The 27,596-nt window shown below is 33.8% G+C and overlaps 3 protein-coding genes across 13 annotated transcripts; 2 read left to right on the top strand and 1 right to left on the bottom strand.

Annotated features, from left to right (window-relative positions):
* Positions 1-909: 909 nt before the first annotated feature.
* Positions 910-9,292, bottom strand: LOC111378842. 8 transcript variants are annotated; one of them, XM_023002115.1, is made up of 13 exons: positions 8,634-9,159; positions 6,675-6,827; positions 6,349-6,561; positions 6,183-6,272; positions 5,880-5,996; positions 4,927-5,217; positions 4,390-4,546; positions 4,028-4,105; positions 3,154-3,254; positions 2,610-2,780; positions 2,184-2,258; positions 1,714-1,821; positions 910-1,384 (listed from the first exon to the last, which is right to left on the bottom strand). In XM_023002115.1, the coding sequence occupies exons 1-13, from the start codon at positions 9,030-9,032 to the stop codon at positions 1,055-1,057; spliced, it is 2,283 nt and encodes a 760-aa protein (XP_022857883.1). In that variant the 5' UTR covers positions 9,033-9,159; the 3' UTR covers positions 910-1,054. The 8 variants fall into 8 exon arrangements, with proteins under 8 accessions (XP_022857883.1, XP_022857884.1, XP_022857885.1 ...); XM_023002116.1 differs by having other exon boundaries at positions 2,184-2,255; positions 8,634-9,158; XM_023002117.1 differs by having other exon boundaries at positions 4,948-5,217; positions 8,634-9,158.
* Positions 9,293-14,778: 5,486 nt separating this feature from the next.
* On the top strand, positions 14,779-16,927 carry LOC111378835. Its single transcript, XM_023002105.1, has 5 exons — positions 14,779-14,803; positions 14,900-14,996; positions 15,120-15,250; positions 15,561-15,871; positions 16,127-16,927. The coding sequence occupies exons 1-5, from the start codon at positions 14,779-14,781 to the stop codon at positions 16,925-16,927; spliced, it is 1,365 nt and encodes a 454-aa protein (XP_022857873.1).
* Positions 16,928-23,732: 6,805 nt separating this feature from the next.
* On the top strand, positions 23,733-26,714 carry LOC111378841 (multiple organellar RNA editing factor 7, mitochondrial). 4 transcript variants are annotated; one of them, XM_023002114.1, is made up of 5 exons: positions 23,733-24,307; positions 24,479-24,576; positions 24,752-24,817; positions 24,977-25,038; positions 25,954-26,038. In XM_023002114.1, the coding sequence occupies exons 1-4, from the start codon at positions 24,045-24,047 to the stop codon at positions 24,997-24,999; spliced, it is 450 nt and encodes a 149-aa protein (XP_022857882.1). In that variant the 5' UTR covers positions 23,733-24,044; the 3' UTR covers positions 25,000-25,038; positions 25,954-26,038. The 4 variants fall into 4 exon arrangements, with proteins under 4 accessions (XP_022857882.1, XP_022857881.1, XP_022857880.1 ...); XM_023002113.1 differs by having other exon boundaries at positions 24,974-25,038; XM_023002112.1 differs by lacking the exon at positions 24,977-25,038 and having other exon boundaries at positions 25,383-26,089.
* The last annotated feature ends 882 nt before the right edge of the window (positions 26,715-27,596 follow it).

The raw sequence follows: 27,596 nt of genomic DNA, 5'->3' as shown, positions 1-27,596 counted from the left end.
AATGTAAATTTTTCTTATATTTATCCTAATATACACATGTATTAAACAATAATTTAAATATGATTAGTTTATATTTGTTGATAACAATGTATATTAAAAACAGGTATATTCGAAACTACAAAATATTTGTATTTTCAATAAGAAAAGCCACCTAAAATGTGGGACAAAAGAAGGAGATCAAGCCTATCTTTTATGGGACATAGGTAGCATTAAAGTTTAAATAATCATAAGTTGTGAATCTTATAAAATGTGTAAATTATAAATTGGTAGTTTTGAGTCATATAAAATATATGATCATCTTAAATTCTAATTTAAGGAACAATGCTCCAGGTTGTTTCCAGACATCTTGGGAGTTTTCTCAAGGTATCCTCCTTGGGTTCCCTCGTCGGGCTTAATTGCCGCACGTGACGATTTCACGTTATCTTGGATTTTTACCTTTGTTCATTCTTTTCTCTATCACAAAAGACCTACTTTAGTAGGAGTCTATTTCGATCTTCAAATTCAACCATCTCTGATAAAATTGGATTCTACTAGTTTATAACTCCTACTCATATTGAAATACTTAGGTTTTTATACCTCTTAAACATATAGGCTTCAAGTATTCTAATCCTATCAAAAGTGTGATACCTACCTTTATAAATACAAGTTTTAAATCTTAAGTTTTTTACATTTAATTTATAGCCTTAAGCTTATATTTCCTCATTTCACTAACTTTAAGTATCAGAACGACAACAAGAGCACACCTTGACACCTTTGTTTGACGTACTGGAGTTTTCATTCCTGATCATCCTCAATCGTCAAGCTCGAGAATCAACCGGTGACGATTGTTGGTAACATCACGCAGTATAGCGGCAATGGCTATCAATTTAAAGATATGCTCAGAGGTGGAACATTTACTGCCCAAATCAATTCATGTCAAAATCATATGAAAGTAAAACTTGAGGGAACAACATGTTTGTGTATATACATAATACAAAGTTTAGTATACAATACTGTCAGTATAACAATACAAAATTTTAACTTCTTTTTTCTTGCACACAGAACTGCACTATTTTTAGCATTGATCACAAGAACAGAGATCACAGACATCACAACAAACATTCAAGCACTCAAAACATGCAAGCGCTGTGCACAGCTGTGTTAAAGCAATTGCAAACTGGTCATTAAGCCGATTGCAAAATTGTAGAAAACACATGCAGCAGCACCAATCGGCTAGTCTGCTACCAGCTTTTGAAGCGACCTTGAAAAGCATTGTTGAAGTTTCATATAACTTGGGTTCTGCTTTTTCTGGAGAAAGATTCTTAGCAGTGGCCTCCAAATTACCAAAGCCAGTACTTATATTTCGCAGGACAACGATCTTCTGCCCTTTGAAATCACCCGTTTTCTGCAAATCCATTTCATCAAGACGAGTTTCATCAAATTTCGTAAAACATATTTTTAATGAAAAAATTATTTTGACAAGTATTAGAATTTTCTTTCTGAACACAACTTGTTTTTTGGATACTTAACACGCAAAGAGACAGCAATAATTAAGCTAATCATAGATTAGAGGACTAAAAGTAATTAGAGCCAATCCAAATTATCAAGATGAAGAAAAATATAAATTTGATAAAAGGTCCATTGCTCTTCCTAAAAATTTTATCTTCTCAGCTCATGTGAGGATAACTGCAGTAGATGATCATAAAAATAGTGTGCAATTGTGCAAGACCTTACCTCCTCTATTGCATTTGATTTGGATTGCTGATTTCCTTTTTCGGTCTCAATTAAAATCATGTTTGTGTACTCCGAATGCACAGCTGTATGTATGCTCATTTTTGCAGCCTAATAAAATATGAACAGCTTAGGTCATCATGATTCGAGTTATCACGACTTATATACTTCGCTGGAAAAGAATAGTGTGCCTCCTGTTACGTAATTCATCTCCATCAATAGCAATTCACCATCATATTAGCATCAACTAATAGAATGGTAAAAAAATGATTATATGGCAAAACATGAAAGAAATTGCTATTGATGCTGATTTGCAGAAGCAGAAAAAAGTAATATATACAATTGCAGCATGATGTGGAATGAATTTGGTCAAATAGTACCCCACTCAGATCTATCTTCATTCAGATATCAAACGATCGATTTGTTACTTTTGTCTTACAATTCTCATTAAAATTGAGAATGAATTGACATACCTTCTCTTCTAGTTTGCTTCCTGACAACCATGCATGAGCTGTAAGTGCATCAATTTGTCTTCTTGCAAATACCTGCTGATATCTAAAGGAAACATTAGAGATTTTGTTCAAGTTTTTATTCATTCATCACTATCAAAATACAAAAGATAAAATAACAAAAAATCAAAAGTTCTTAACATGCGGATGGAGCATTTGCCAACTTTGTAAAAGTTTCAAATAATGGCTACTCTTAAAGTAGAGGCTTATATAATTCTGTACAGCTTTCTTTGCTTCTGAAAGTTTAAATCATCAAATCAAAATGAAAGACACGGTATGGTATGTCCAAAATACAAGGCACAACAACATGACATCAGAAGTCATACACTAACACGATTTGTCAGCATAGTTAAATGTTCAAATGACAACTCTCACAAATTACACCATTACTTTGTCAATAGGGACATCCTTCGCTTCTTGTACTTTAGCATTTATCACAAGATTGCTCAAATCTGCCAAGGTACCGCTGACTCTAACAGAGTCCGGAAAGTTCCCACAATATCTTCCCAACACATATAGAGGACTTCCAGATAGCAGGTCTGGAAGATGAAGTGAACATAACTGCAACGAAAAACATGCATAAAAATGTCATAGGTAGATGAATGCAAAGAAAATAAAATAGATGCAGCAAAATGGTTTTTTTTCCTTTTCCAAATGGCATCAACTTCCTCATTAAAGCATGTGAACAAGAAAATAGTCCATTAACATAATTTAGATACACGGCAGCACCTGTACAATTATGCATGCTCACAGATAAAACACAGAACTGAATTTTGGATAATGCGTCGTGTGATAATTTCTGAACTTAAAGATCTTATTTCACAATAAAGGGGAAGAAAAACAGATTTTGTTTATATAAATAATATTATTATTATTCATTTTCTTTTTGGGGTGGGGATTTGAGGGTTATAGATTATGATCAAGTTTAGCGTACCTCAAGTGAATCAAGATGTTCCAAAGCATCAATAGCTATATCTGTAAGGATGACTGATGATGCATTGTTTATAAATCTTTCCATCCGCAAGTTGATCGAATCTGGGCCACGTGAGCATTGACAACAAAAACAGAGATTTAAAAAGTTAAAGCTCTTAGCACATGGGAGGTTCCGAAGTTTATTCACATAAGATGTTATTCTATTAAATGGAATAGAGAGAATACTCCTCATTCAAATTGAAGAAGCAGATCTCTCAACTCAAAAAGTAGAAACCTAGGGAGAAACAATAAATGAACTTTATACTTTGGAAGATGGATGTTAAGCTTAGCCCTAAAATCACCAATCAAGAAAAGAGGCACCTTAAAAAGATAAGGCATGTGAAATTGTTTCCCATTAGTAAAATGAATTGATAGTGATATTTTTTAAAATCACCAGCAATTTTTTTTGTCATCTTTTAACGAATGTATTTTTGTTCTATGACAGTAGTCCTGCAAGTTTATATGAGCAACTTCCTCATAAGTTTCTGTTTCTTCTTCTTCTCTAGTAAGACCTTTCCTATACAAACTGTCACATTTGAAAACCTATGTAGTGACAACACAACAATATTAGTGCATAGTCCTATCATATTGAAAGCAACTAAAAAGTCCTGTATCTGCAATGTGAGTTGGAGAAAAAGGATTTAAAGCGATCATATCACCACATCATCTCAAGCTTTTAATTTGGGAAGCGAACTCCCATTTCAGTAGTTCATTTAGCGTCACAATGTAACCAGAATTAGCTTCCAATAGACTGCCAAATGCATTTACTTGAATTATGGAGAAGAAAAGAAAAGAAAAGAAAAATAACTTAAGACAGCAATGGACAATGAACAAACCCATATCAAATGCAGCATCGTAGTAACCCCTCCCAATTTCTGCAAGCATTTTCAGGAAGTAATGATTGCAGTATGAACCTGGAAAAAAAAAAATGCTTACCCAATGTCAGTGAAGAAAAGGCAGATGGAGAGATGGATATAGTGCCAATAGAACTTGTCATAAATTTATAAACATAACTCAAATTATGTGGGAGAGTAGGTGAGAAGAGATTACCAACTCAAATTTAACACAATCAATCATTATAATTAGGTGTGAAGAAAAGGATAATTTGCCACGAACCTAATGGTTGAAAAACAAGGTTTGTATAAATTATTCTTCATAGAACCATGGATTTGGTACAAACAGATGGAAAAAGCCTCACCTATACCAAATGTGCAAATACGTGGACTAGTCAATCCTTCCTTCATGAGGTGACCTTTCATGGCATGACAAATGTCTTTTTCATCTTCTACTGTTCCATCAGTAATGAGAAAAATGATGGGAAGTACAGAACCAGTTTTAGACACTATCCTGATTGCCTGAGTAAATATCCAAAATGCAAATGTCAAGTAGAATATCAAAGCATATATGAAACATCCATCATCTGACCTTCAGATATATGCATTTTGTCATGTTTAGCCTATTACTTGCCAAAGCATGATTTAGATCATGAAAAAGGATGACTAGACTATAACTGCAATGCAGAATAAACACTCCAGAACCTTTTAATCACACCAAAGCTTATCAAAATGACAAGATAGTAATAACGTTCACCGCTAGATCTCCAACAAATAGATCAAAAAATTGCAAATAGACTGTATGTCTTACAACTGTGAATAGTGAAGAAAGAGATGGAGATGAGCAAAACAAAATTCAAATTGTAAGGATTTCATGGGTCACTGGATCATGTTCACAATACCGTGAAGGTGAGTAGTTGCACCTGATCCAAGGGAGTTGAAATGTTTGTGCCACCTTCTGCTACTAAATTAATATTAATCCATTCGGAAGCATTTTCGATGGCCTCCTTTGTTGCTAGCTCCATGGATGAAGAGAACAATGAAGAACTTCCGTTAAAAGCTATAATATTGAAAGTATCTAGTGGACTAAGCTTTGATATGGCAGCCAAGAGTGCAGTTTTTGCATTCTCGATGGGACTTCCTTGCATGCTTGCACTTATATCAACTAAAAATACCACTTCCTTTTTGAAAGGCTGTAAAAACAACAGCGTAAAGAAGGATAGGCATGTCAGTGCCACCAAAACATAAAATTTCAATAAGTTAGTGCTTAACAATATAAATCTGGAATAATTAAAGTTGTGTACTACATCGATTGAAATCCCAAAATTCAAATTATACTATGCTTGATATGGGTGTTAAACATCGATTGAGATTCCAAAATATCTAAAGAAAATGGATAAGAAAAACTTTGTTTTAACTGCGGTAATTTTTAATTTCAATAGTTAGACATCCAAACGCAAAAGAACTCTGTATATCTGATTTGATCTGCTCTCCCAGCCAGGATAAAATTTGGAACAAAACCACTAATAACACAACAAAATAAAAGAAAGGACAAAATAAGTGCTTGTGCAAATTAAGCCCCCGTTTGGCCTCCATTAATTTTCATTCCATTACATTTCATTTTTCTCTCTCCTATTTTCAACCATACAATCTTTCATAAAATAATATTATACGTAAATCGAAAATTTTTCCTTCTTTTCCAACCACTCATTTTTCAAAAAAACACTATTCCAACCATTTTTATTTCTACAAAATGGGGGCCAAACGGGGGCTAATAAATCCATCGAAAAAGTACAGATTTACACTTGAGGTTTGTAATTGTCAATTGTATGGATAGGGCCAAAGGGTAAACAACCTTCTCACGGATGCTATTCCCAGGGTAAAGATAAAAGCAAAACATCTCTCTTTGATCATAATCATGAAGAGATGGGGACTGCAAGAGCACACCACCACATATATCATTTGAAGAAACCTGATGAGGAAATACAGAATCAAGTCATTCTTACACTATATGATAAAAGAATTCTCTTTCGAAACAAGTGTAATCATATTTAATGATCTCATTATGATATCCACGCTGAGTGACCTGTTTTGAGTTGGTACGAAGGCAGAGAATAGGCAGATATAAATAAAAAAGAACCAAGATTGAAGATCTTACCGTGTATGAAAATTTGAAGTCTGTCATGGACCATGTCAGAACTTCTCTCTCACAAGAAAATTCTACATTCCCCTCCGGACGTTTTATCTCCTGGTAGTTGAGAAGAGCAAATTGCAATGGTCATGCAATAATTTTCATGAACTATTAATAATTAAGCTTGACGTACCTTCAGAGGATGGCTAGAACTTTTGCAAAATACTTCTGTGCCAGTACCCAAATTCACATTCAATAAGATTTTTTCCTTTTCATACACTTTCTTTCCGATAGGAACGACATATGATGGAAAAGTGAATGGTACATTGAGGCAATATTGACCATCTTGATGCAACAATTTTTGGGACCAACTAATTTTGAGCGAAACGATGGATCCACCATTGACCTTGAAAAATTCAAAATCCATAAATGCAAAAATAAATTATCAGTTGAAGAGACAGCCAACAGAAACAGAGCATGAAAATAATAACTAAAATGTTTCTATAAATATATAGTTACCCGGGGAATCTTTAATGTGTACATCTGGCCTTTTATCAGGAAGCCATCTTTAGCATTGATTAATTTCTCTGTATCTTTGGTATCTTCCAAGGAAATAACTTGGGTACAATATGACTTCAAAGGGGTTTCAACTTCTACACCTAGAACTGAACCCTGTTAGCCAAATAACACTAAATAAAAATGAGAAGTATCAAAGTTAACAAAAAACTAAATATCAGGTTCAGTTGTCATATAATTTTGTTAGAATCATGTAGAATATGCTTGAATATAACCACCCCAATTATTTTTTATCACATCAATAGCTTATACCATAAGTTAACATACCACTCATGCATCAATAAGAAAGTGAATCAAAAAAGTTCCTAAAATATTCTATTAGAAAGAAAAGAGGAATAGCACTAATGCAAGATGTTACAAATTTAAACAAAAAAGTGTACAACGTGTCACATTGGCTTCGGGTCAATGGAAGCAGGAGCTGTGTTTTGAAACTTGATTGATCACATACTATTAACAAAACCAATATGTGATGTAGTACATACGAAAACACACAACACCAATTTTGTATATAAGCACTTAACTAATGTTTGGCATCACCGTATGGAAGATCCCAATATGAATAATACCCAGTCAAGGTTGCACTTAGGTCCCTATTATTCAGCCCAACAGACATTTCAAACTGATGATTTTAACAATAGAACATCAGTGATCTAGACTAAGACATATTTAAAAAGATGACTCGAATGTCTTGTTAGGAAACTATAAGGGTTATTTATGAATTGTATATAGAAATAAGTGTTTTTCCACTCTTTTACAAGTATTTGCTTGACGTGCAAATTGAAAAAATAAGAAAGATCATTTATGAATGTGTGGTTGAATTTACAAAACAAATTTTTACTTGTACCCAAACAAAGTGAAAATTGTGAATAAGTAAACACAGAAACAAAACGTTCTCCGGCAAGGGTCAACTAAAGCATCTAGTTCCAGATTAGACCTTTGCCCTTGGCTTCTAGTTGCCAATAGATATGGTCTACAGTAAGATTAAATACTACAGAGGAGGCGTTACTGATAATTGCTAAGGTGCTTTCTGAAGTATTAATCATTGGCTAGCAAAAATTGTGAATAAGTAAACCAAGTGAAACACAGCAACAGAGTTTTAAAGGAGAATTTTTCATCCCTGCTTCAAAAATACATCATTCAAGTTAAATCCACACCCACAAAGCAATTATATACACAGCACTGCAATTCATTCACAGCCGGAAAAGAGACAAGTGTGTAATCATCAAAAAAAGGTTTAAATAATCCCAATGAAAAGAAAACTTAGAGTGCGTTTGGTTTGTCATTTTAAGGCCATTTTTTGTTTTCAATTTTCAAAAACACTCAAAATGTGGTTGGTATGTTATTTTCAAAAATACGATTTTGAAAACAATGGAAATTTTATCGCACAAAACTCAAAACGACTTTTTGACGTCACTCGAAAAACTCAAATCAAGAAAAATGACTTAAAAATTTTCCAAATAAAATCACACAAAATTTACCAAAATACAAATACCCCTCTCCCTCTCTCTATCTCTCTCTTCCCGTGCTCCTCCAAAATTTCATAAAACTATTTCTAAAGTTTTTAAACCAAAGGTGATTTCCAATTTTTTGTTTTGAAAAACAATTGACAAACCAAACCCTTTTTTGTGACCTTAAAATAATCCCTGGAAAATAGAAAATGAATTCAACATTAAAAACAGAGAATAGAAACGCAAACCAAGCACACCCTTAATTTCTCAAAGACGAGTTCCATAATTCTCAAAATTTTTCAAGTTACAAATTCATCTTAGAAAAATATTAACTTGTGTATTCATTTTATCTTAAAAGTAATTTGTGAATCTTGCCCATCAATTACGAAGCATGCTAAAAATGAGAGACAACCAGAAGTCCAAATTAATATATAAAAAACAGCTCTGTGCTGACCTCTTCGCCCATTGGTACAGCGATGCGGCAGTCGCAGCTTTCACTCGCAGAAACACAGTGTACACGCCATGTGCCACCAACAGTGACAAAAGCAGTATCTAGATAACAGTCCACCTCCATTGTCACTCCGTGCATATGCAACGGAATCAACGCCGGCGGATCACACCGCCCGTGCACGTAAGGCTGGTAGCTTCGGATGTATGGATTATCCACCACTGACGGCTCTGTTATCTCCGCATATACCATCACCGCCGTCGGAAGACAACTATCCACCGCCTCGGTCTCCCTCTCTGCCACCACCGGACGAGGCGGCGCCGAAACTGTCGCATTTTTTCCATAGTATATCCGCTTTGAGAGCTTGAGACCAAGTTCAACTGACCTTGAGAAATCTGCTGCCATTTTTCTTAATGGAGAATATGAAAATGAAGCCAAATGTGAAAGGTTCCAAGAATTAAATACTGAAATGAAGAGTTGTTGAATATGGAGGCTGATGATGAATGTAAAAGCAAATTTTTTTTAAAAAGTAAAAAAATAGAAATAAAATAAAATAAAGACGTTCCTCAATCAACTAGTTAGTCTGCTTGTCGATTTGGGGTCTACACTATGGGGTGATCACTTTTTAAAATCCATAAGAGCCTGTTTGGCCCCTTAAAAATTTTAAATTGTTTGTTTTAGTATTATTCTCCACTACATATTCAAACAATAAAATATCATATACACAAATCAATAATTTTTATTAGTTTTTAACTATACATTTTCCAAAAAATACTATTTATAACTCTTTAAATTCCTAAAAAGTGGGTGACAAACAGGGGCTAAATGTCCCTTGGTTCAAGAATTGCAAAAAGTGACATATAGGATAGACATCTCGACCTTAAAATGAGACCGCATATCTTTCATCCAACGATAACCACTCATCTCTTCCACTATAAAAAGCTTACATTCTATATCATTTGAAGGTAATGCAATTTAGACTTTCAATAATATTATTTCTCACTTTTCTTCTTTTCTCTCTACAACACGGTGCCAGTACACAGACTTCTGGCTTAGATCTTTGGTTCACCTCATACCCAAATATATAAGTTGCTTGAGTTGATTGTCGGAACACTCGCAATTCCCTTCTCCATCATCGGAGAAGGTTACGTGATCCATTGGTTTGTCCAAGTGTACAAAAGTCTTGTGCACGAATGTGATTGAAATTAAAATATGTTAATCAAGGCACCGACCACAAACTGACTTTTCATATCATAAAAAATACAGCATGCAAAACACAATTATTTAGCAAAATGTAGATTAATGCAACGTTGTCATTATTGAAAAATCCGTAAAGTAAATAAGAATAATAAAGTGAAATGCTTGACTAATGATTATTGTCTACTATACTTTATTCGTAATGATGTAATTAGAAAAAATAAAGCACATTTTATTTGTAGGTTGCCATATTCATGACACCTCATTTTGTTGTCACAACTCACATTTAGCTCTTCTTTAACATCCATAAAATTTGAAAAAACATTATTTTGAATAGTATTTTTTGAGAATGTATAGTAAAAGGTAGAAAAAATTTTCGATTTATGTAGAATATTTTACTATGTGAATGTTTAGTTAAAAATGAGCATGAGAAATAAATTAAATTAAAGTAAATGAGATTACAATCATGCTATATGTACATTTTTTTGACATTAACTTTTACACTTTTTCATGTTGCAAAATCTACACTACTGAATTTGAACACAATCATTACATCACTGCACATTTCTTTCACATAGAAAAGAATATCAACCATGATGTACATATCGCTTAATTTATGAGGTTAAACTAGGGTGTCAATTATCGAGTGCCAGTCGAAACTTGAGGCTTGGGCTCGATTCGAGTAAAAATGGTTAGGACTTTTCTGGTTCGAGCCAAGTCGATCATTTGTTTGGCCAAATATCTAGATTCAACCCAAACTTTCGACTCGAGACTTATCGAGCCAAGCTGGCTCACTTATTTTTTATTTCATAGGCAGGTAAGTTAGTTGACAGTAACAGGCAGACAACTAGCTTATTTTTTCTTTTTCTTTTTTTATTATTTAGTAGGAATGGCTCATCATGGGTTGAAAAATGGCTTAGGCTGGCTCGAGCTCGAGCTGTGGATCTAACTTTTTTTGGGTTGAGCCACGGATAATTAGAGTCGACAAGCCAAATTGATACCCTTAGGCTAAACATAGCCTATTAATTACTTATCTATAGGCATTAGAATTGATGTATTTTCATATAATCAGTTGCAAAATTTTGACTTTAAATTCTCACCCTTTTAGGAAAGAAAAACTTGTGGCCTAGATAACAATATCCTTTGTGTAGGGTCGGTTGTGCCATTTTGACCCAAGATTGAAATCAATCGAGTGTCCTCTCGTTAAGTTATTAGTTTAATAATTAGCCGTCGTTTGAGCTTCATTATTTTATAAATATATTTTTCTCAACTTCTTTTTCACTACACATTTTTTAATAAAATAATAATATACGTAAATTTAAAAATTTCTCTTACTTTTTAACGACGCGTTTTCTATCAATTTACTATTTCAAAATGCATTCTACACAAAAAATGAGGTTCAAACATGCAATTTAAAAAAAAAATACTATTCAGAGATTTTTACCTTATGTGAATTTTTTGAGTGAATAGCCCAAATGGTCACTAAACTTTGCACCAAGTCCGCAAAAGATCACTGAACTTTCAAAATTGTCTAACTCATCACTAAACTTTTCGAAAAGTCCACCAAAGGTCACTGAACTTTCAAAATCGCCTCACTCATAACTGAACTTTGCATTTTGTAATCTCAATAGTCACTCAGCTAACGGTCCATCCAAAAACTAACCGAATACTCACGTGGCTGGCTGATTTGGATGCCAAGTCAAACAAAAGAAGTACAGGTGGATTTTTATTTGAATTAAAACATGTTTTATAAAAATAAAAAATTTGAAAATTCCAAAAACTGTTGTAGCAACAGTCACCAACGTAAACATGTTTTATTTATATTTATTTTTTTTTTATTATTTTTTTAATAAAACATGTTTTAATTAAAATAAAAATCCACCTGTACTTCTTTTGTTTGACTTGGCATCCAAATCAGACAGCTACGTGAGTATTCGATTAGTTTTTGGATGGACTGTTTGCTGAGTGACTAATGAGATTACAAAATGCAAAGTTCAGTGATGAGTGAGGCGATTTTGAAAGTTCAGTGATCTTTGGTGGAATTTTCGCAAAGTTCAGTGATGAGTTAGATAATTTTGAAAGTTCGGTGACCTTTTGTGGACCTGGTGCAAAGTTTAGTGACCATTTGGACTATTCACTCAAATTTTTTATTTACATTTTTGTAGGAATACTAATAATGATCAAGAAATATGTGGATATGAATAATATTTTTCATTGTGTGATTAAAATTAGAATATAACATTGATTGAATAGAAAAAATGAGAATCGAATGAGAAAATAATGAAAGGTGTTTTTGGTGTTCCATCTAAGTAATTTATTTATCTTTTTCATGATGAGAGGATCGGAGTTTTTATAATTAGTTTGAAAATGAGTGCAATTTCATTTTATCCCTAGAGTGACTTTGTGTTGGCACTATTTCGATGGATGTGTGCCAAGTTATTCTCTCTCTCTCTCTCTCCCCGTCTTTTTTTTTTCAAGTTATTGTTTTGCCTCTATTTTTTTCTTTTGGGAAACAAATACAACATCGTTTAATGCCTCTTTTTTTTTCCTAACCGCAATACAACGTTGTTTAACTCCTCATTTCATTTAAAAGACAACATTTTGAACCATCCCTATATTAATTGCAGTGTCTGAATCTCTATATATGTGTTTCTTCTGAAGAGAAGTGTTACAACGTACAGAAGAATTCCAATTCTTGGTAGATTCATGTGCTTATGTTAGATGTAATTGATTCTTAATATATATATTTTTAATATCTACTATATTACGTAGTTAATTAAATATGACATGTGCATTGCACATGCGTCTCACAAGTATTATGAGAAGAAAGGAGGGACCAAACGAGCACTAATCATATAGCACTGGGCTTGTTCAGTGTTTCGTGTGAATTGTGATTTTTGAGGCATCGCAAATCTCCCTGGGATTTTTATTAAGCCTATAACTTGTAATAATTGAATTTATAATTATTATTTTTTTGACATTTGTAACAAGTGAATCCTCCTTCAACAATTTTCACCCAACTAAAATGATTCGAATTCGAGAGAAATGATAGAATTCGGAGTATAAAATAAAAAAGAGATATATTACCTTAAAAAATTGACCATTTCACTATTTTTTCCAACTAAATTGAAAGCCAAATTCTTCGATTAATTGAAAATGTATGTACTAATACTTAAAAATCTTTTAGACTAAAAGACAAATATGTGATTTGACGTAAATAAGGATCTCAAAAAAAATTATGCCAAGAAGAAAGTGTTATTGTTAAACCAATATAATTAGTTCGCCAAATATTACTACTTCATAACTGAACTAAAAAATATATCTCAATAGCCATTGAACTGTGCACCGTGTTACCTATCCATCACTCAAATTAACGCCGTTTGTTGAATTTAAAGAATTTTTCCATTTGAATGATAGATAGATAACACGGTGCATAATTTAGTAATCATTAAGATACATTTTTAAGTTCAGTTATGAAGTAATAACACTTGGAGAAGTTTAGTGATCATTGAGATACATTTTAAAATTCAGTTATTAAGTAGTAACATATGGCAAAATTCAGTAACCATTCGTGTAACTAACCCGTTGTTAAACGGAGTGGTTTTATTATGTCTCAAATTTTCTTCGTCCTTGATTGGTTTTAAAAATCATATTCGTCTGTAGCATCAATTGAATCGAGGTAGGCTGTAGCCCATTTCCCTATGATGTTGTCTCTGATTTTAATCTAAATTAGGGAGTGTATGTATACTAAACTAATATAATTTGATACGGACTTAATTATAGGGATGTTATGGGCCTAAATATAGGATAATTATAGAGATTTCCAATTTGTATATTTTCCTAAAATAGAGCTCTAATTGTGTATATATACGTGTCTCTTTTTCAATGAATGTGAATAAGAAAATATTTTCTTCCTTAAATCTTTTCATGGTATCAGAGCAAAGGAAAAAAATTTACCTGCTATGACTGTTTCTTGCTTAGACCTTCGTCCTTTTTTCGGCATCACGCACGTTCCTCTTCAGAGTTTCAGTTGTTGGTGGTTGTGTAGAGTCCGGCCCCTAGTTTGTTTTTTCCATCTCCAGTGGTGCTGTTAAGTGTTCTCTCTCAAAGCCTTGGATCGGGTTCGCTCTAGTAGGTTGGTACAAATCCTGTTTCGATCACTGGCGACGTCGCTTGTAGTTTCGGCCTCCTCTGTATGTCCCTTAGGTTCTGATAACACTCGTGACGGTATCTCCCACGATTTCTGGTCTGTCTTTGCTGTTGGTAATTTGGATCACTGTCGTTCTTCTTTGGGCCAGGAGTTTGTTACAGTCATCGATTTTTCAGTTCAACTACTTGCAGATTTTTGGGCTTGTATTTTCATATTAGCTCGTGCTTGTTTTGGTTATTTCATTGTCTTTGGTTTTAGGCCTAGTAATTTGGGCTTTTATTGATTGGGTTTTTAATTTGTAATTTGGATATTGTGTTTTATTCCTATGGCCAAGCAAAAGTATTTAGCTGTGATCGATGTCATTCTAGTGATGTCCAAAATCACGGAGCATAAGTTGGATAATCCAAATTATTTAGATTGGTGTAAGACAGTTCAAATTTATTTGCGAAGTATTTCTATGGACAATCATTTTACTGAAGATCCACCAAAGGATAATATGTAGACATGGCTACGAGATGATGTCCGGTTATTCTTATAAATTCGTAATTCCATTAACACCGAGATAGTCGTTCTGATTAATCATTGTGAGTATGTTAAAGAATTGATGGACTATTTAGAATTTATGTACTTTGGGAAATGAAATATGTCACGCATTTATGAAGTCTATAAGGGGTTTTACCGTGCTGAACACAAGATCAGTCTCTCTACGCTTATTCTATGAATTTCAAATAGACCTATGAAGAACTGAATGTCTTGCTACCTTTTAATCCGGATGTTAAAGTTCAACTAGCTTAGCGAAAGTAAATGGTTGTAATGAGTTTTCTAGCTGGTCTTAATCCTCAGTTTAAGACTATTTAATCACATATTCTCTCTGGTGCTGAAATTACATCTCTATAAGAAATCTTTACTAGAGTACTTCGTACAGATACTAGTACTCCTACTGCGTCATTTGTTCAGCCTTCTAGTACTCTTTTCAATCGTAGTGGTAGAGGTAATACAAGAGGTAGGGTACAAGTAGTCGGGTTAATCGAAGTCAGACCGAAGGAGAGTTGTATGTTACTACTATCATGAGCTGGGTCATACCAAATACTCGTGCCGAAAATTGCACAATAAATCTCTGAAGTCTCACTCAACTCATATCACAGTCACTACTGCTACACCCATCCATCTTCTGAGCAAACAATTATCGTTTCTACAGATGAATTTGCCAAATTCACTCAGTACCAAGAAACATTGAAAAATTCATCTCACTTTATGTCTACTCTTGCTGAGACAGGTAAACCTAATACATGTCTTCTCTCATCTTTCTCAAAGTGGTCATTGATTATGGTGCCACATATCATATGACAGGTAATCCTAATCTTTTTTCCACTTTTCAGCCACAAAAATCTCCTTCCAATGTTACTTTAGCTAAAGATTCTACACATTCAATTCTTGATTCTAGCACTATTAATCCAACTCCATTAATTTTCTTATCATTCGTCTTAAGTTTACCATAATTTTCATTTAATTTAAAGTCTGTGAGCAAACTTACTTAGACCTTAAATTGTTGTGTCTCTTTTTTTCCTGACTACTATCTTTTTTAGGATCTTATGACGAAAAGATTATTGATAAAGGACATGAATCAAGTGGCTTCTATGTTCTGGATACACAGGTGCCCAAGTCCATTGCGTGTTCAGGTTTCTCAACTCCCTTTGAAGCTCATTGTTGGTTGGGACATCCATCTTTATCGTTGTTTAAGAAATTATGTTCTCAATTTCAGAATGTATCATCTTTAGATTGTGAGTATTGTCGGTTTGCAAAACATTATCGTTTGTCTTCAGTTCATCGAGTCAATAAAAGAGCCAGTTTTCTTTTTCAGTTAGTTCATTCAGATGTTAAGGGTCCTTGTTTTGTTGTATCCAAAACTGAATTTTGATAATTTGTTACCTTTGTTGATGATTTTTCTTGCGTGACTTGGCTTTATTTAATGAAAAATCAGTCTGAATAAGTTTCTCATTTTAGTGCCTTTTGTGCTAAAATTAAAACACAATTTAATGTTACATACATTGTGAAGTGATAATGCCAAAGAATACTTTTCCGATTATTTCCAAACTTACACACTTTGGAATGGTATTCTTCATAATCCTTGTCTATTGACATACCCTCTCAGAATGTAGTGGTTGAAAGGAAAAATAAACATTTTCTTGAAATAGCTAGGGCACTCTCGTTCCAACGACAATTTTGGGTTGATGCAGTGTCCACAACCTGTTTCTTGATTAATCGAATGCCTTCATTTGTTCTTCATGTTGAGACGCCTTATAGTGTCATTTTCCCTACTAAACCCTTATTTTCTATTGAACCTATAATATTTGGTAGCACTTGTTATGCTCGTGATGTTCATCCCCATGTAACTAAATTAGACATCAAATCCTTAAGATGCATTTTTTTGGGTTACTCTCGTCTACAAAAAGGGTACCGAAGCTATTGTCCGAGTTTTAACAAGTATCTTGTATCAGCTGATGTCACCCTTTTGGAACATATTCCTTTCTTTCCCACTTCTTATACTTCTTCCAGTAAGGATGAGGATGATGATCTGTTGATTTATCAGGTCACTTACCAGTCCAATAATGTTGCTTCTACACTAGTTCTTACACCACCACCACATATTCACCAGGTGTATTCCAAATGTCAAAACCATCCTGATGCATGTTTGCACTTGACTCCTCTTCGGCATCGGATCCAGTGTCCAGTGATCTTGATCTATCTATCACTCTTCGCAAAGGTAAACAACATTGCACTTATCCTATTTCATCAATTTTTTTATAATCACTTGTCCTCTTCTTTTTGTTCTTTTGTTGCCTCCATAGACTCTGTGACTCTACCAAAAACTGTTTATGAAGCCTTATTCCATACAGGTTGGCGTGATGCTATGATAGAGGAGATTAGCGTTTTAGATGCTAATGGTACTTGAGATTTAGTAACTTTACCTGTAGACTATTGGATGAAAGTGGGTGTTTGCAGTCAATTCAATTCTGATGGATCAATGTCTAGACTTAAAGCATGTCTTGTGGTTAAAAGCTATGCTCAGACTTATGGTGTGAATTATTTAGACACTTTCTCCCCTGTAGCTAAATTAAGATCTATCCGTTTATTCACTTCTTTGGTAGCTACTCATAATTGGCTTTTACATCAATTAGATATTAAAAATGCTTTCTTATATGGTAATCTCCAAGAGGAAGTTTATATCGAGCAACCACCTAGGTTTGTTGCTCAGGGGAAGTATGAGAACATGTATCATCTTTGAAAGTCCTTATATGGCTTTAAACAATGTCCACGTGCTTGGTTTGAAAAACTTAGTCAGGCAATGGAAAAGTTTGGAATGCAAAAAAGCGAGTTTGACCACTTAGTCTTCTACAAACGTTCCGACATTATTTTCCTTGTTGTGTATGTTAATGATACTGTTATTACTGACAGTGATAATATGGGAATCTCATCTCTAAATTCCTTTCTTCACGCTCGATTTCATACGAAAGATTTAGGAGTTACGAAGTATTTATTGGGAGTTGAAGTAACAAGAGGCAAGAAAGGTATTTTCTTATCTCAGAGAAAATATGTGCTTGACTTGTTAATTGAGATAGAAAAGTTGGTAGCTAAGTCAACAGGTGCACCAATGCTTTCCAATTTGCAACTTATCAAAGATGGTGATTTATTTGAAGATCCTGGAAAGTATAGAAGACTGGTTTGGAATTGAACTACCTGATATTACATATTTTGTCAGTGTTGTAAGTCAATTCATGTCATCCCCAATAGTTCACCATGGAGCAGCTTTAGAACAGATCCTGTGTTATTTAAAGGGAGCTCCTGGATGTGAGATACTGTACATAAATCATGGACACACTCACATCGAATGCTTTTCAGATGTAGATTGGATAGATTCCAAGATTGATCACAGATCCGCTACTGGCTACTATGTTTTTGTTGGAGAAAATCTGGTCCCATGGAAAAGTAAAAAGCAAAATATTGTGTCCCGATCCAGTGCAGAATCAGAATATAGAGCTATAACACAGTCTGTATATGAGATAATGTGGATATATCAGCTCTTAATTAAAGTTGGTCTTAAGGTTTCAATACCAGCAAAGTTGTGGTATAACAATCAAGTTGTTCTTCATATTGCTTCTAATCCTGTGTTCCACAAGCGAACTAAGCATATTGAGATTGGCTATCATTTCGTTTGTGAGAAGATGCAGAAAAATTTAATCTCTACAGGATATGTGAAAATTGGAGAACGATTAGGAGATATTTTCACAAAAGCTCTAACTTGGACTCGAGTTGATTATATTTGTAACAAGTTAGGCATGATTAATAGAGGGTAATTATAGAGATTCCTAATTTGTAAATTTTCCTAATATAGAGCTCTAACTATGTATATATATGTATCTCTTTATATGAATGTGAATAAGAAAATATTTTCTTCCTTAAATCTTTTCATAATTCTGCTAGACATTGTTTTGATTATATGCGGACGAGAGAACTATGGAAATGGTGAAATGGTTGGAGACGAGGATCAAGTTCAAAATGATTGATCAAAATCAATAATGTAGAGTTATTATCCATGTATCAAGTTACATAATTTATAGTCTTAATTTTAAATTTGGCTTCTAAGGTCACTAATAAGAGATAGAGCCACATGCACATGTCAAGTCAAGAAAAGTAAGTGGTTTCCTCGAAATATTGACTAAAGCGCGAAGAACATTAGTAAAACATGTTGAATCAGTATACCACTTTTATTGGCACCTGTATAAGAATTAGTGAGAAAAATGTACGTTGTACATTAGTTGATGAATGTTAAATATAAGTGTACGATGGTTGTTGAAGGGACATGCACAACATTACTTTATAAATTGAAATTCAATAAAATGGACACAAGAAAGACCTGCAAGCAAATTGTAAAAAATTATCGTTGTTCGTTGAATCCACCCATCAACAATGTCCTTGTAAGAATAAATATACACGGAGAAAAGAGTCCATTATTTGCAAGTTCAAACAATTCGTACGATTAGTCATCCAAACAAAGCATAAAATTATTTAAAAAATCACATTAACTCATTGAATAACTTTTAACAAACTATGGATGTAATTTCATTACTCACCCAACTTTTGAAGCACAATTTTCAACTAGATGGCGACATTCATAAATCAAAAATGTATTTGGTTAAACAAAAAAGTTATTATCCCGATGCATTAGTTGTTCAAGGTTATGAACAATAAATATCTTGCAATGATGACTCAAAAAAATCAAAGAAAAATAAAAATCCTTTCATAACCTTGTTCATTATAGGGAGAAGAAAGAACAAAATGAAGGCATCAAGTTAAGGTATAGCAGTCCCGTGATAAAGTTACACACTCGATTTTCGAACCATCAACTCTAAAAACACTCCCACCCACAATTTAGTTTGTTTAAAAAGATTTGAATGTTGTTTCCAACACATTTAGGTGCTTGTTATTTCTCTTCTACAATCCCCAACTCTAAACCTACAAGAAGATGAAGGAAAAAACATTACAGAGAAACAAGAAGAGCTTGTCAACATTCAAATGCCTATTTAGCTCTATTAGATACATAATTATAACTTTCGAAGATATCCCAATAAAAGAGAAGTTGCTTTTGTAGGAATATTTCATCTTGTTGACTATTCATTATTCAAATCACTAATTCGGGGCAATAAAGAGTACATTAATATTAAGATGACTGAGGTTAGAGCAAATAAATAGGAAAATAAGAAAGTCCTAAAAATGAGATGATATTTCTAGTAATAGGGAAAAGGACTTCATGTTGATTAAATTTTAAAATATTTCTCTGTGAACCCTTCCAAGGAAGTCGATCGGTGTAGGTAGGATTAAAAAAAGCAACCAATTTACTACGATACACATGAAAAAAGTTTTAAGCATTAATATCATGAATCATGCTGACGATATAAATGCTTTTTCTTTCTTTTCGAACTTGAAAACCAGTAAACGAAAAGAGTAATGAGATTGAAATTTATCAAGTCACCAAAAGTCATATTTCCATTCATAATCTCCTTGAGAATAAAAGAACTTAGTTGCAAAGTGTTGTGCTAGATATCAAATTTTGACCAAAGTTTAAATAGGCAAAGCTTTGTCGAGATTTTAATGCAACATGACATATTAAAAATATATTATATCATCTATTCAAATCCACTCTATTAGAATTGCAAATAATAGAGTAGGCATATAAGGCGAGACGTGATCGAAATACTCTCCAGCACGTAAAACGTACTAAAAGCAAGCAATTTGATGTCAAAATAATTTTTAAGGCTCTATGAAACATCCAGACCATTGCAATTATAAAAATGTTCAACCTCTCAAAGAGTTATCAACAACGACCTTAATGCTTTTTTTTCCTCCCCCTTTCAACTCCTCAAGTTTACCTCCATTGTTCACATCTCATGTCTCATTCATTTCCATTTTATTCCAAGTGGAAAGTGAGAAAGAATTTTTTATTTATCCAAAATTAGATCCATTTGGTAAATTCTTTCTCTTTCTCCCACAATATGTAGTTACCATTTCTCTTTTGATTTCATTCTTCTTCCTTTGATATTTTTGGGGTCGCTGTCGTAGCGGAAGATTATAGGGAAAATGAATAAATCTCACAAGATAAAAACTCACGAAAATTTTTATTCCTGTTAATGAATGCGGTTACAAAGAGCTTACAATACTTTAGGATTTGCTTACTAGAGGGACGGAGAGTTCAGCGGTGACTATGGAATGGGCTATATCAGGCTCCTAAAGAAGCCGAAAATATTCAACAAGGCAACTGACTAGCTTGATCAGGTTATAGGCCAGAACACGTAGGTACAAGAAAAGGACATACCAAGCTTACCAAATTACCTTACATAGAGTCCATCGTCAAAGAAACCATGTCTCTGCACTCTGTGGCACCAATGTTGGTGCCACGATTATCCTAAGAACACTGCAAAGTTGCTGGCTATGACATTTAGAAAGGAACAAGAGTGTTGGTCAACGTATGGACTATTGGAAGAAAACCTGCACTGTGGGAGAAACCAAGCGAATTTAGGCCAAAGAGGTTTATTGGGAAGGATATTAATGTAAAAGGACTGTCACTTGCCTGTTGCCCAAGCGACATGATTATGCGGCCCAAGCCCCTTTTTACGTTTTTTTCATATATATATACTCATACAACATTTTGAGAGTTTCAGATCTTAATTGTAAGTATTGAAAACTTATTGTAAACACAATTATTATTGATTATAGTGTATTTCTCCTATTTTCTCTGTGAATTTTTCCCATCTTGGGTTTCCACATTTTGCTCTTCATTATTGTCATTATCTTGCGATCAATTCATAATAAGTGGTATCGCAACCATGTTGATTATTTCTCATGGTAACAAAAATATGATATTCTGTTACTGGATCGGAACACAAAATTTACTTTATGGCAAGTAAAGATGAGAGCAATTCTCATGCAAATGGATTTGGAGAAAGCCTTTCTTAGCATTGATAAGATGCCTTCAACCTGAAAGCTTGGATGAAAAGCAGTGTAGGGATTGAAAAGCCCAATCCAAATTCATCTATATCTATCAAATCAAATTCTTCAGGATGTTCTAAAAGAGAAAAGTATCGCTGCGTAGTGATTGAAATTGAAGCAACTTTGTATGACAAACAGTTTGACCAGCAAGTTACACTTGAAAATAGGGCTCGTATTCTCACCAGATGTCCGAGGAAGCATTATCAGATTATCACTTAACTATGTTCAAAGAAATTGTGGCTGATTTGGAAACATTGGAGGTTAAGTATGATGAAAAGGATCTGGCGTTAATGTTATTGTGTTAATTGTCGCTATCGTATGTGACTTTTAGATATACTATTCTTTATAGTCGAGATACTCTTACTATGAAAGAGGTCTATGATGCTTTACTATCTAAGGAGAAGATGAGACATCTTGCTGGATAATCTAGAAGTCAGGCTGAAGGCTTTATTGTTCGTGGGAAAAATAAAGATAGGAATCTTGGTAGGAGTATAAGGCACAGATCGAAATTTAAACATGTGAAGAAAGTATGTCATTACTGTAAGAAGAAGGGATATATTAGAGCTGATTGCTATTTACTGAAAAACGAAAATAAAGCTACTAGTACTATCGAAAAGGGAAAGAAACTTGTTAATACAGTGAAGGCTGGTGTCGTGGAAGATGGGTAAAGTGAACGAGAGCTTTTTGTGATTTAGAACATGGATTCTAAACTTTGTGAGGAATGGATTCTTGACTCGGTATGTACTTTTCATATGTGTCCCAACAATGACTATTTTACAACATATGAAAGAGTTTTGAGAGGTGCAATGATTATGAGAAACAAAAGGCCTTGCAAAATTGTCGAAATTGGTACAGTGAGAATGAGAATGTTCGATGGCGTTACCAGATTTGAAATTGGTACAGTGAGAATGAGAATGTTTGATGGCATTACCAGAATGCTTACAAACTTCAGGCATGTTCCAGAACTGAAGTGAAATCTCATATCTTTGAGTACATTTGATTCAAAGGGTAATAAATACACTGACGAATGTGGAGTTTTTAAGGTAAGTCGAAGCGCTCTTGTTATCATGAAGGGATAGAAAAACTCTACACAGTTGTATATTTTGCTTGATTCCAGAATTATAGGAGATGAAACAGTTTCTACTTCTTTTTTTATTGATGAAAAAGTTACTAAACTTTGGCATATGCGACTTAGGTATATGAGTGAGATAAATATGACATAATTCAGTAGGAGGAAACTCTTGATGGATAGAAGACCAGTAAGATGAAGTTTTCTGAGCATTGTATATTTGAAAAATAGAAAAGAGTCAAATTCACTAAAGGAAGACACAACACGAAGGGGATACTTGAATATATCCATTCAAATATTTGGGGACTGGTCAGGGGTGCCTTCAAAAAGAGATGCTCATTATTTGTTGACAGTAATTGATGATTTCTCCAGCAAAGTTCCAGTATTCTTCTTGAAACAAAAGAATGACGTGTTTGGGACCTTCAAGGAGTGAAAAACAATAATAAAAAAGCATATTAGAAAGCAGGCGAAATGTCTATGCATAGACAATGGGTTGGAGTTTTGTTTGGATGAATTCAACAACTTCTGCACGGTTGAAGAAATCTTTAAGTGATTGCTCGTGGTTATATTGTAGTGAGCAAAAGTTGATACTAAGGATAATCATATTGATATGATGACAAAACTAATTTTCATTGCTAAGTTTGAGCGTTCTTAAATTTAGTTAGTGTTTGTCATTGATCTAGCCTATTAGGTTTGTTTGGAAGAGGAGTGGTGTTTATTTTGGATATGTATTTTTTGGAAATCATTGTGTTAAAATTTGGTTTAAGGTGGAGATTTGTTGTAATGTAATCAAAATTCTAGAGTTTTAAATGAAATGGTCTTGAAGAAATCAAAATTAAGGAATGAAAAGAAAAGTTGCCACATTTCGCTAACCTGCCACTAGCTGACCACTCTAGTAGTACCTACATATTTTCTACAAAGATTGTCGCTCGCCTGACGCTCAAGTAGCTTGAGCAACAAGATTATTCGATTGAAGCCCATTTTCATGTGTTGACACATTCTTTGGATTGCTATTTATCTACAATTTAGTTTCTAAGGTTATATACATACACACATAATTACTATTAATTATAGTGAATTTCTGATAAAACTTTTGACAGTGAAAAAACATAAATAATAAAGAAATTTATAACAATCCCTTTGGCCAATATTTTGCTGGTTCTAATATTATAATCGACAACCTCGCTCGTCAAGAATTGTGCCCCTATGTTGCGCTTGGCCATTTGGGAGATGTCTGCAACCATGAGATTGAATCTGATTGCTTGAATATTGTTCAAGCTGTGAACAATCCATCTAACTGAAGTATTGTTAATTTATGACGCTCTTCGATGTTTTGTTCCTTAGTTCGAGTTGAAGGTAATAGTCAAAGATGCTCTCTCTCCTTTTGATTTTATTTTGGGCTTTATTGATGACCTTGTAATTCGCGAGTGGAGTTCGTGTTCGGGCCAAAACCATCATGCTGAGAGTCATTCTGCGAACGGCAAAGCTCAAAGATTCCAATTTTCACCCCCACTCTCCGTCACGTTGCCATTACAGTCGACGCTTCTTCTCCACCGACTCGCCGCAGGCGTCCTCCGAGTTGCCTCGAGTTGAATCACTTGTCAGCGGCTGTGATTATCAACACTGGCTCGTTGTCACGCACTCACCCCCTCATAATTACCCACAAAGAGACCAAATTATTCACCATTACATAACCACACTCTCTATGGCTCTTGGAAGGTAAAGTTTTTTCTCCAAATTATCAAGGAAAAAATATTTTTTTTTTAGTTTATGTTTTCTGTATATATTTGTCCTCTTTTAGTGAGTTTCATAATACAAATGGGGCTTTTGTTTTTCAATTTAATGTATGTTTTGTAGTTAAATATTAATGTCATATGGTATTTTGAGCAGTGAAGAGGCAGCAAAGAAATCTATATACTCAGTTTCAACCAAATATTACTATGCATTTAGCTGTAAAGTCCCGGAGAATCTGACTCATAAGATCAAATGTAAATTTTCTGGAGTACTATCTAATTTTTCTTGCTTTTGTTTTAGTATTAAAATTTTTGAACATATAGTGCTTACTTGGTAATCAGTATTATACCGTGCTCTCGAATGTCGTCTAATCCAACTCATCAATCATGCCAATAACTTGTTAATACAAATAATACTACTCCTTTGCAGCCCTCCCAGGTGTAAAATGGATTTTGCCAGACTCTTACTTGTATCCTGATGAAGATGGATATGGAGGTACTTCAAGCTCTTTCTGATTATATTCTTTCTTTCTAAAAATATTGTCACAGTTTAATTTATCAATGGTCCTTGCTAATTGAAACCTTGATGATCGACGAGATTGAAAAATATTTTACCAATATATGCTGTTAAGGTTGTGTTCAATTGATTTAGCAGATAAGCACTACTCATATTTTTAAGAGGAACTTGACTTGAAAGGTCTATTTTGGAATCGGAGGGTAAGTTTCAATAACTCAATTCTTGATATCGATATTCAATATTCTCCTCATGGGAAAACTGTACTGCTATATATACTTGAAACCCCTGTAGATAAAGAAAGCTACAAGACTTAAAAATAATAATAATAGTACAAAAAATAAAAAAAAATCCTATAAATGATACCTGGAAACTGTGGAAAGGAAATAAATCAAACACAGAGAAATCCTCAAAGCGAATCCAAATTTCTTTCCCTAAAATAATTATCTAATATTCGTAAGTCTTTGAAAATAATATCCATTAGAATTTCCATCATAATGCTTTCTTAATTTGTTTATTTAAGAAGAGCCACTTTTTTGCCAACTAGTTTATGGTTCAAGCGAGAAACAAGTTGATTAGACCTCTAGACGGATAAAGATGTGAAGATTGGTGGGATTTGCCAGCAAGTGGTAGGGGCAAGGCTGCTCAATCTCAATTGGGGTCAAGTAGGCATATGGATCCTTATGCTAACGTTTAGTTGTGATATTGGGGTTCAAGTGGCCATTTTAACTTTATATGTTGTTAGTTTCCTTCAAAAAATAATCTGCCTTGATGGATGTTTATTTTCTCTCCATAGTCCATCCAAAACGTATACCTGGCTATTTCTATATCTTTATCACATTGTGCATTCAATATTTGCTTAATTTGAAAGTTCAATTTTGGAGTTAATGATCTATAAGATGACATTGATAGGAAGATAGGAAAATACTCGAATAACAGGTATATTGTTGGTCTCGTTCAGATAAACCATAATACATACAGGTGCAATGTGATTTGTCTTCATGTTTATACTATTTTTTATGTTTTGAGTCTCCCATCTCGTCCTAGCATATTTGGCCTAACTTGTATTGCTATGTAAGTTGATCTTATGATTTAATCAGGACATATTTACTCTTTAGGGGAACCATTGGTTGATGGAGAGGCAGTTTCTTACGATGAGAAGTATCATTCTAACTGGTCACATAATGAATGTGACATCGGACCTACTGACAGAAGTTGGTCAAGCAAAACCAAGAAGAAAAATGGAAGAAGGCATAACTAGTTCAATGGAAACGGGTGGTTTAATCAAAGACACCTTAAATATGCTGGGTTGATGTCAAAGTTTGCAGTCTGCACTCGGATCTGGGGTGCTTCTGCAGAGTCATATATCAAATGGATTCAGTTGAATGTTTTCATGTCGATTCATGTTTTCATTGACACGTTTACTTTCATCCCTTGCCCAAAGCCACTTTGCATGTTATCAATTCATGGTTCGTATTGCTCCCCGGGGCATAGGTCAGTGGTACAAAGGACAGGAGTGAGATTATCTCACGCCTTGTTGGCAGTCCAATGTGGGGGTTCGATTCCTGAGACATGGAATTGGACTCCTTGTAGGTGCAGTGTACAGACAGCTCTTGTTTCCTGACCTGTTGGGGGCACATCTTGCGATTTATTTTCCTCACAAAACTTTAGAGGCGGGACGGTGGGATCCCCAAGGTTGAGGTTCAACTTTTATTTATTTATTTATTATTATTATTTTTTTTTTATAATAATCCATGGTTAGTACTGTTTGTGTAGAAAATATTGATTGTAATTTCGTTTTATATTGGGTTGATTGTACTGGCGGTAACGTCTGAGACGTTGGATTCTCCCTTGTTATTTAGAAGCTTCTTCTCACCAACTCTCTTGCTTTTTTTTTTCCCCCACAAGAAAATAGAGCATCAAAAGTCAGCTACAAGTTGTTAAGTTGTTACAATCTCATTTGATAAGTATGTTTGACTAATGTTGCCTGATCCACACAATTTTATAAAGTTTTAAAAATGGTTTGTGCCCATTATTTGTGAATAACATATTATGAAATAGTGATTGATATTGAAATGTGTAGTTAAAAAAGAATGAAATTTTTTTGATTTATGTGTAATGTTATTTTAATGAAAAATGTGGTAGAAAATGAGTACTGTAGAAAAAATAATGTAGTAGAATGGTAGACAAACAAAGCTTAATACTCAAGTTGGTTCTTCAAAGTTCAAATGGAAACTTAAAATTTTGACAAATAGATGGTGTGACTTGAATTTAAGATCTTTGAGATCTTTATTTATGCAGTATTACTGTTTCGGGTAAAGGTTAGTCCTATTGGGGAAAAAAAAAGACAAAAAAAGGAAAATTTCAAATTCAATTAACAAACAAGTTGTGAAAAGGAAAAATTGAAGTTTATTTTCAAATGTAACTTTAGCCTAACAAACATTGTGTAGACTTTTGTTGCCCTGATATTTGCTTCATGAGACTATTCCATACACAGACCCACCTCTCACATTTCTTTAGCCTGGAGGACAATGCAAACACACAATCTTTGTCCTAATTATAGAAAAATCACAAACAATAAGGTAAGTTTAATTTAAAATGCTCTACAAACGGATATTTTTTCGATTGCATTTTTGTAGGATGTCGCTGATTTTATTGAGTTAGTAAAAACAAAGTTACAACTTAAAGTGTGATAGTACAAATACTGTCTCAAAAATAACAGTTGAGCAAAGGATGCCAAATAAGGGAATTGGAATGAAAT

The sequence above is a fragment of the Olea europaea genome, unplaced genomic scaffold (genome assembly GCF_002742605.1).
Source record: "Olea europaea var. sylvestris unplaced genomic scaffold, O_europaea_v1 scaffold188, whole genome shotgun sequence".
NCBI classification, from domain to species: domain Eukaryota; kingdom Viridiplantae; phylum Streptophyta; class Magnoliopsida; order Lamiales; family Oleaceae; genus Olea; species Olea europaea.
The sequence above is the reverse complement of the archived record's forward strand: the minus strand, read 5'-3'. Positions and strand labels throughout refer to the sequence as shown.

Coding starts and splice junctions, on each gene's coding strand:
- LOC111378842 (XM_023002115.1), bottom strand. CDS start 9,032: ATGGCAGCAGATTTCTCAAGGTCAGTTGAACTTGGTCTCAAGCTCTCA. Junction 4,106..4,389: donor TATTTGCACATTTGGTATAG/GTGAGGCTTTTT, acceptor TTTTTTTTCCAG/GTTCATACTGCAATCATTAC. Junction 2,259..2,609: donor AGGATGTCCCTATTGACAAA/GTAATGGTGTAA, acceptor TTTAGATATCAG/CAGGTATTTGCAAGAAGACA.
- LOC111378835 (XM_023002105.1), top strand. CDS start 14,779: ATGGTTGTAATGAGTTTTCTAGCTG. Junction 14,804..14,899: donor TGTAATGAGTTTTCTAGCTG/GTCTTAATCCTC, acceptor TACTTCGTACAG/ATACTAGTACTCCTACTGCG. Junction 15,251..15,560: donor GTCTACTCTTGCTGAGACAG/GTAAACCTAATA, acceptor TATCTTTTTTAG/GATCTTATGACGAAAAGATT.
- LOC111378841 (XM_023002111.1), top strand. CDS start 24,045: ATGCTGAGAGTCATTCTGCGAACGGCAAAGCTCAAAGATTCCAATTTT. Junction 24,577..24,751: donor TCTGACTCATAAGATCAAAT/GTAAATTTTCTG, acceptor ACTCCTTTGCAG/CCCTCCCAGGTGTAAAATGG. Junction 24,818..25,953: donor TGATGAAGATGGATATGGAG/GTACTTCAAGCT, acceptor TTTACTCTTTAG/GGGAACCATTGGTTGATGGA.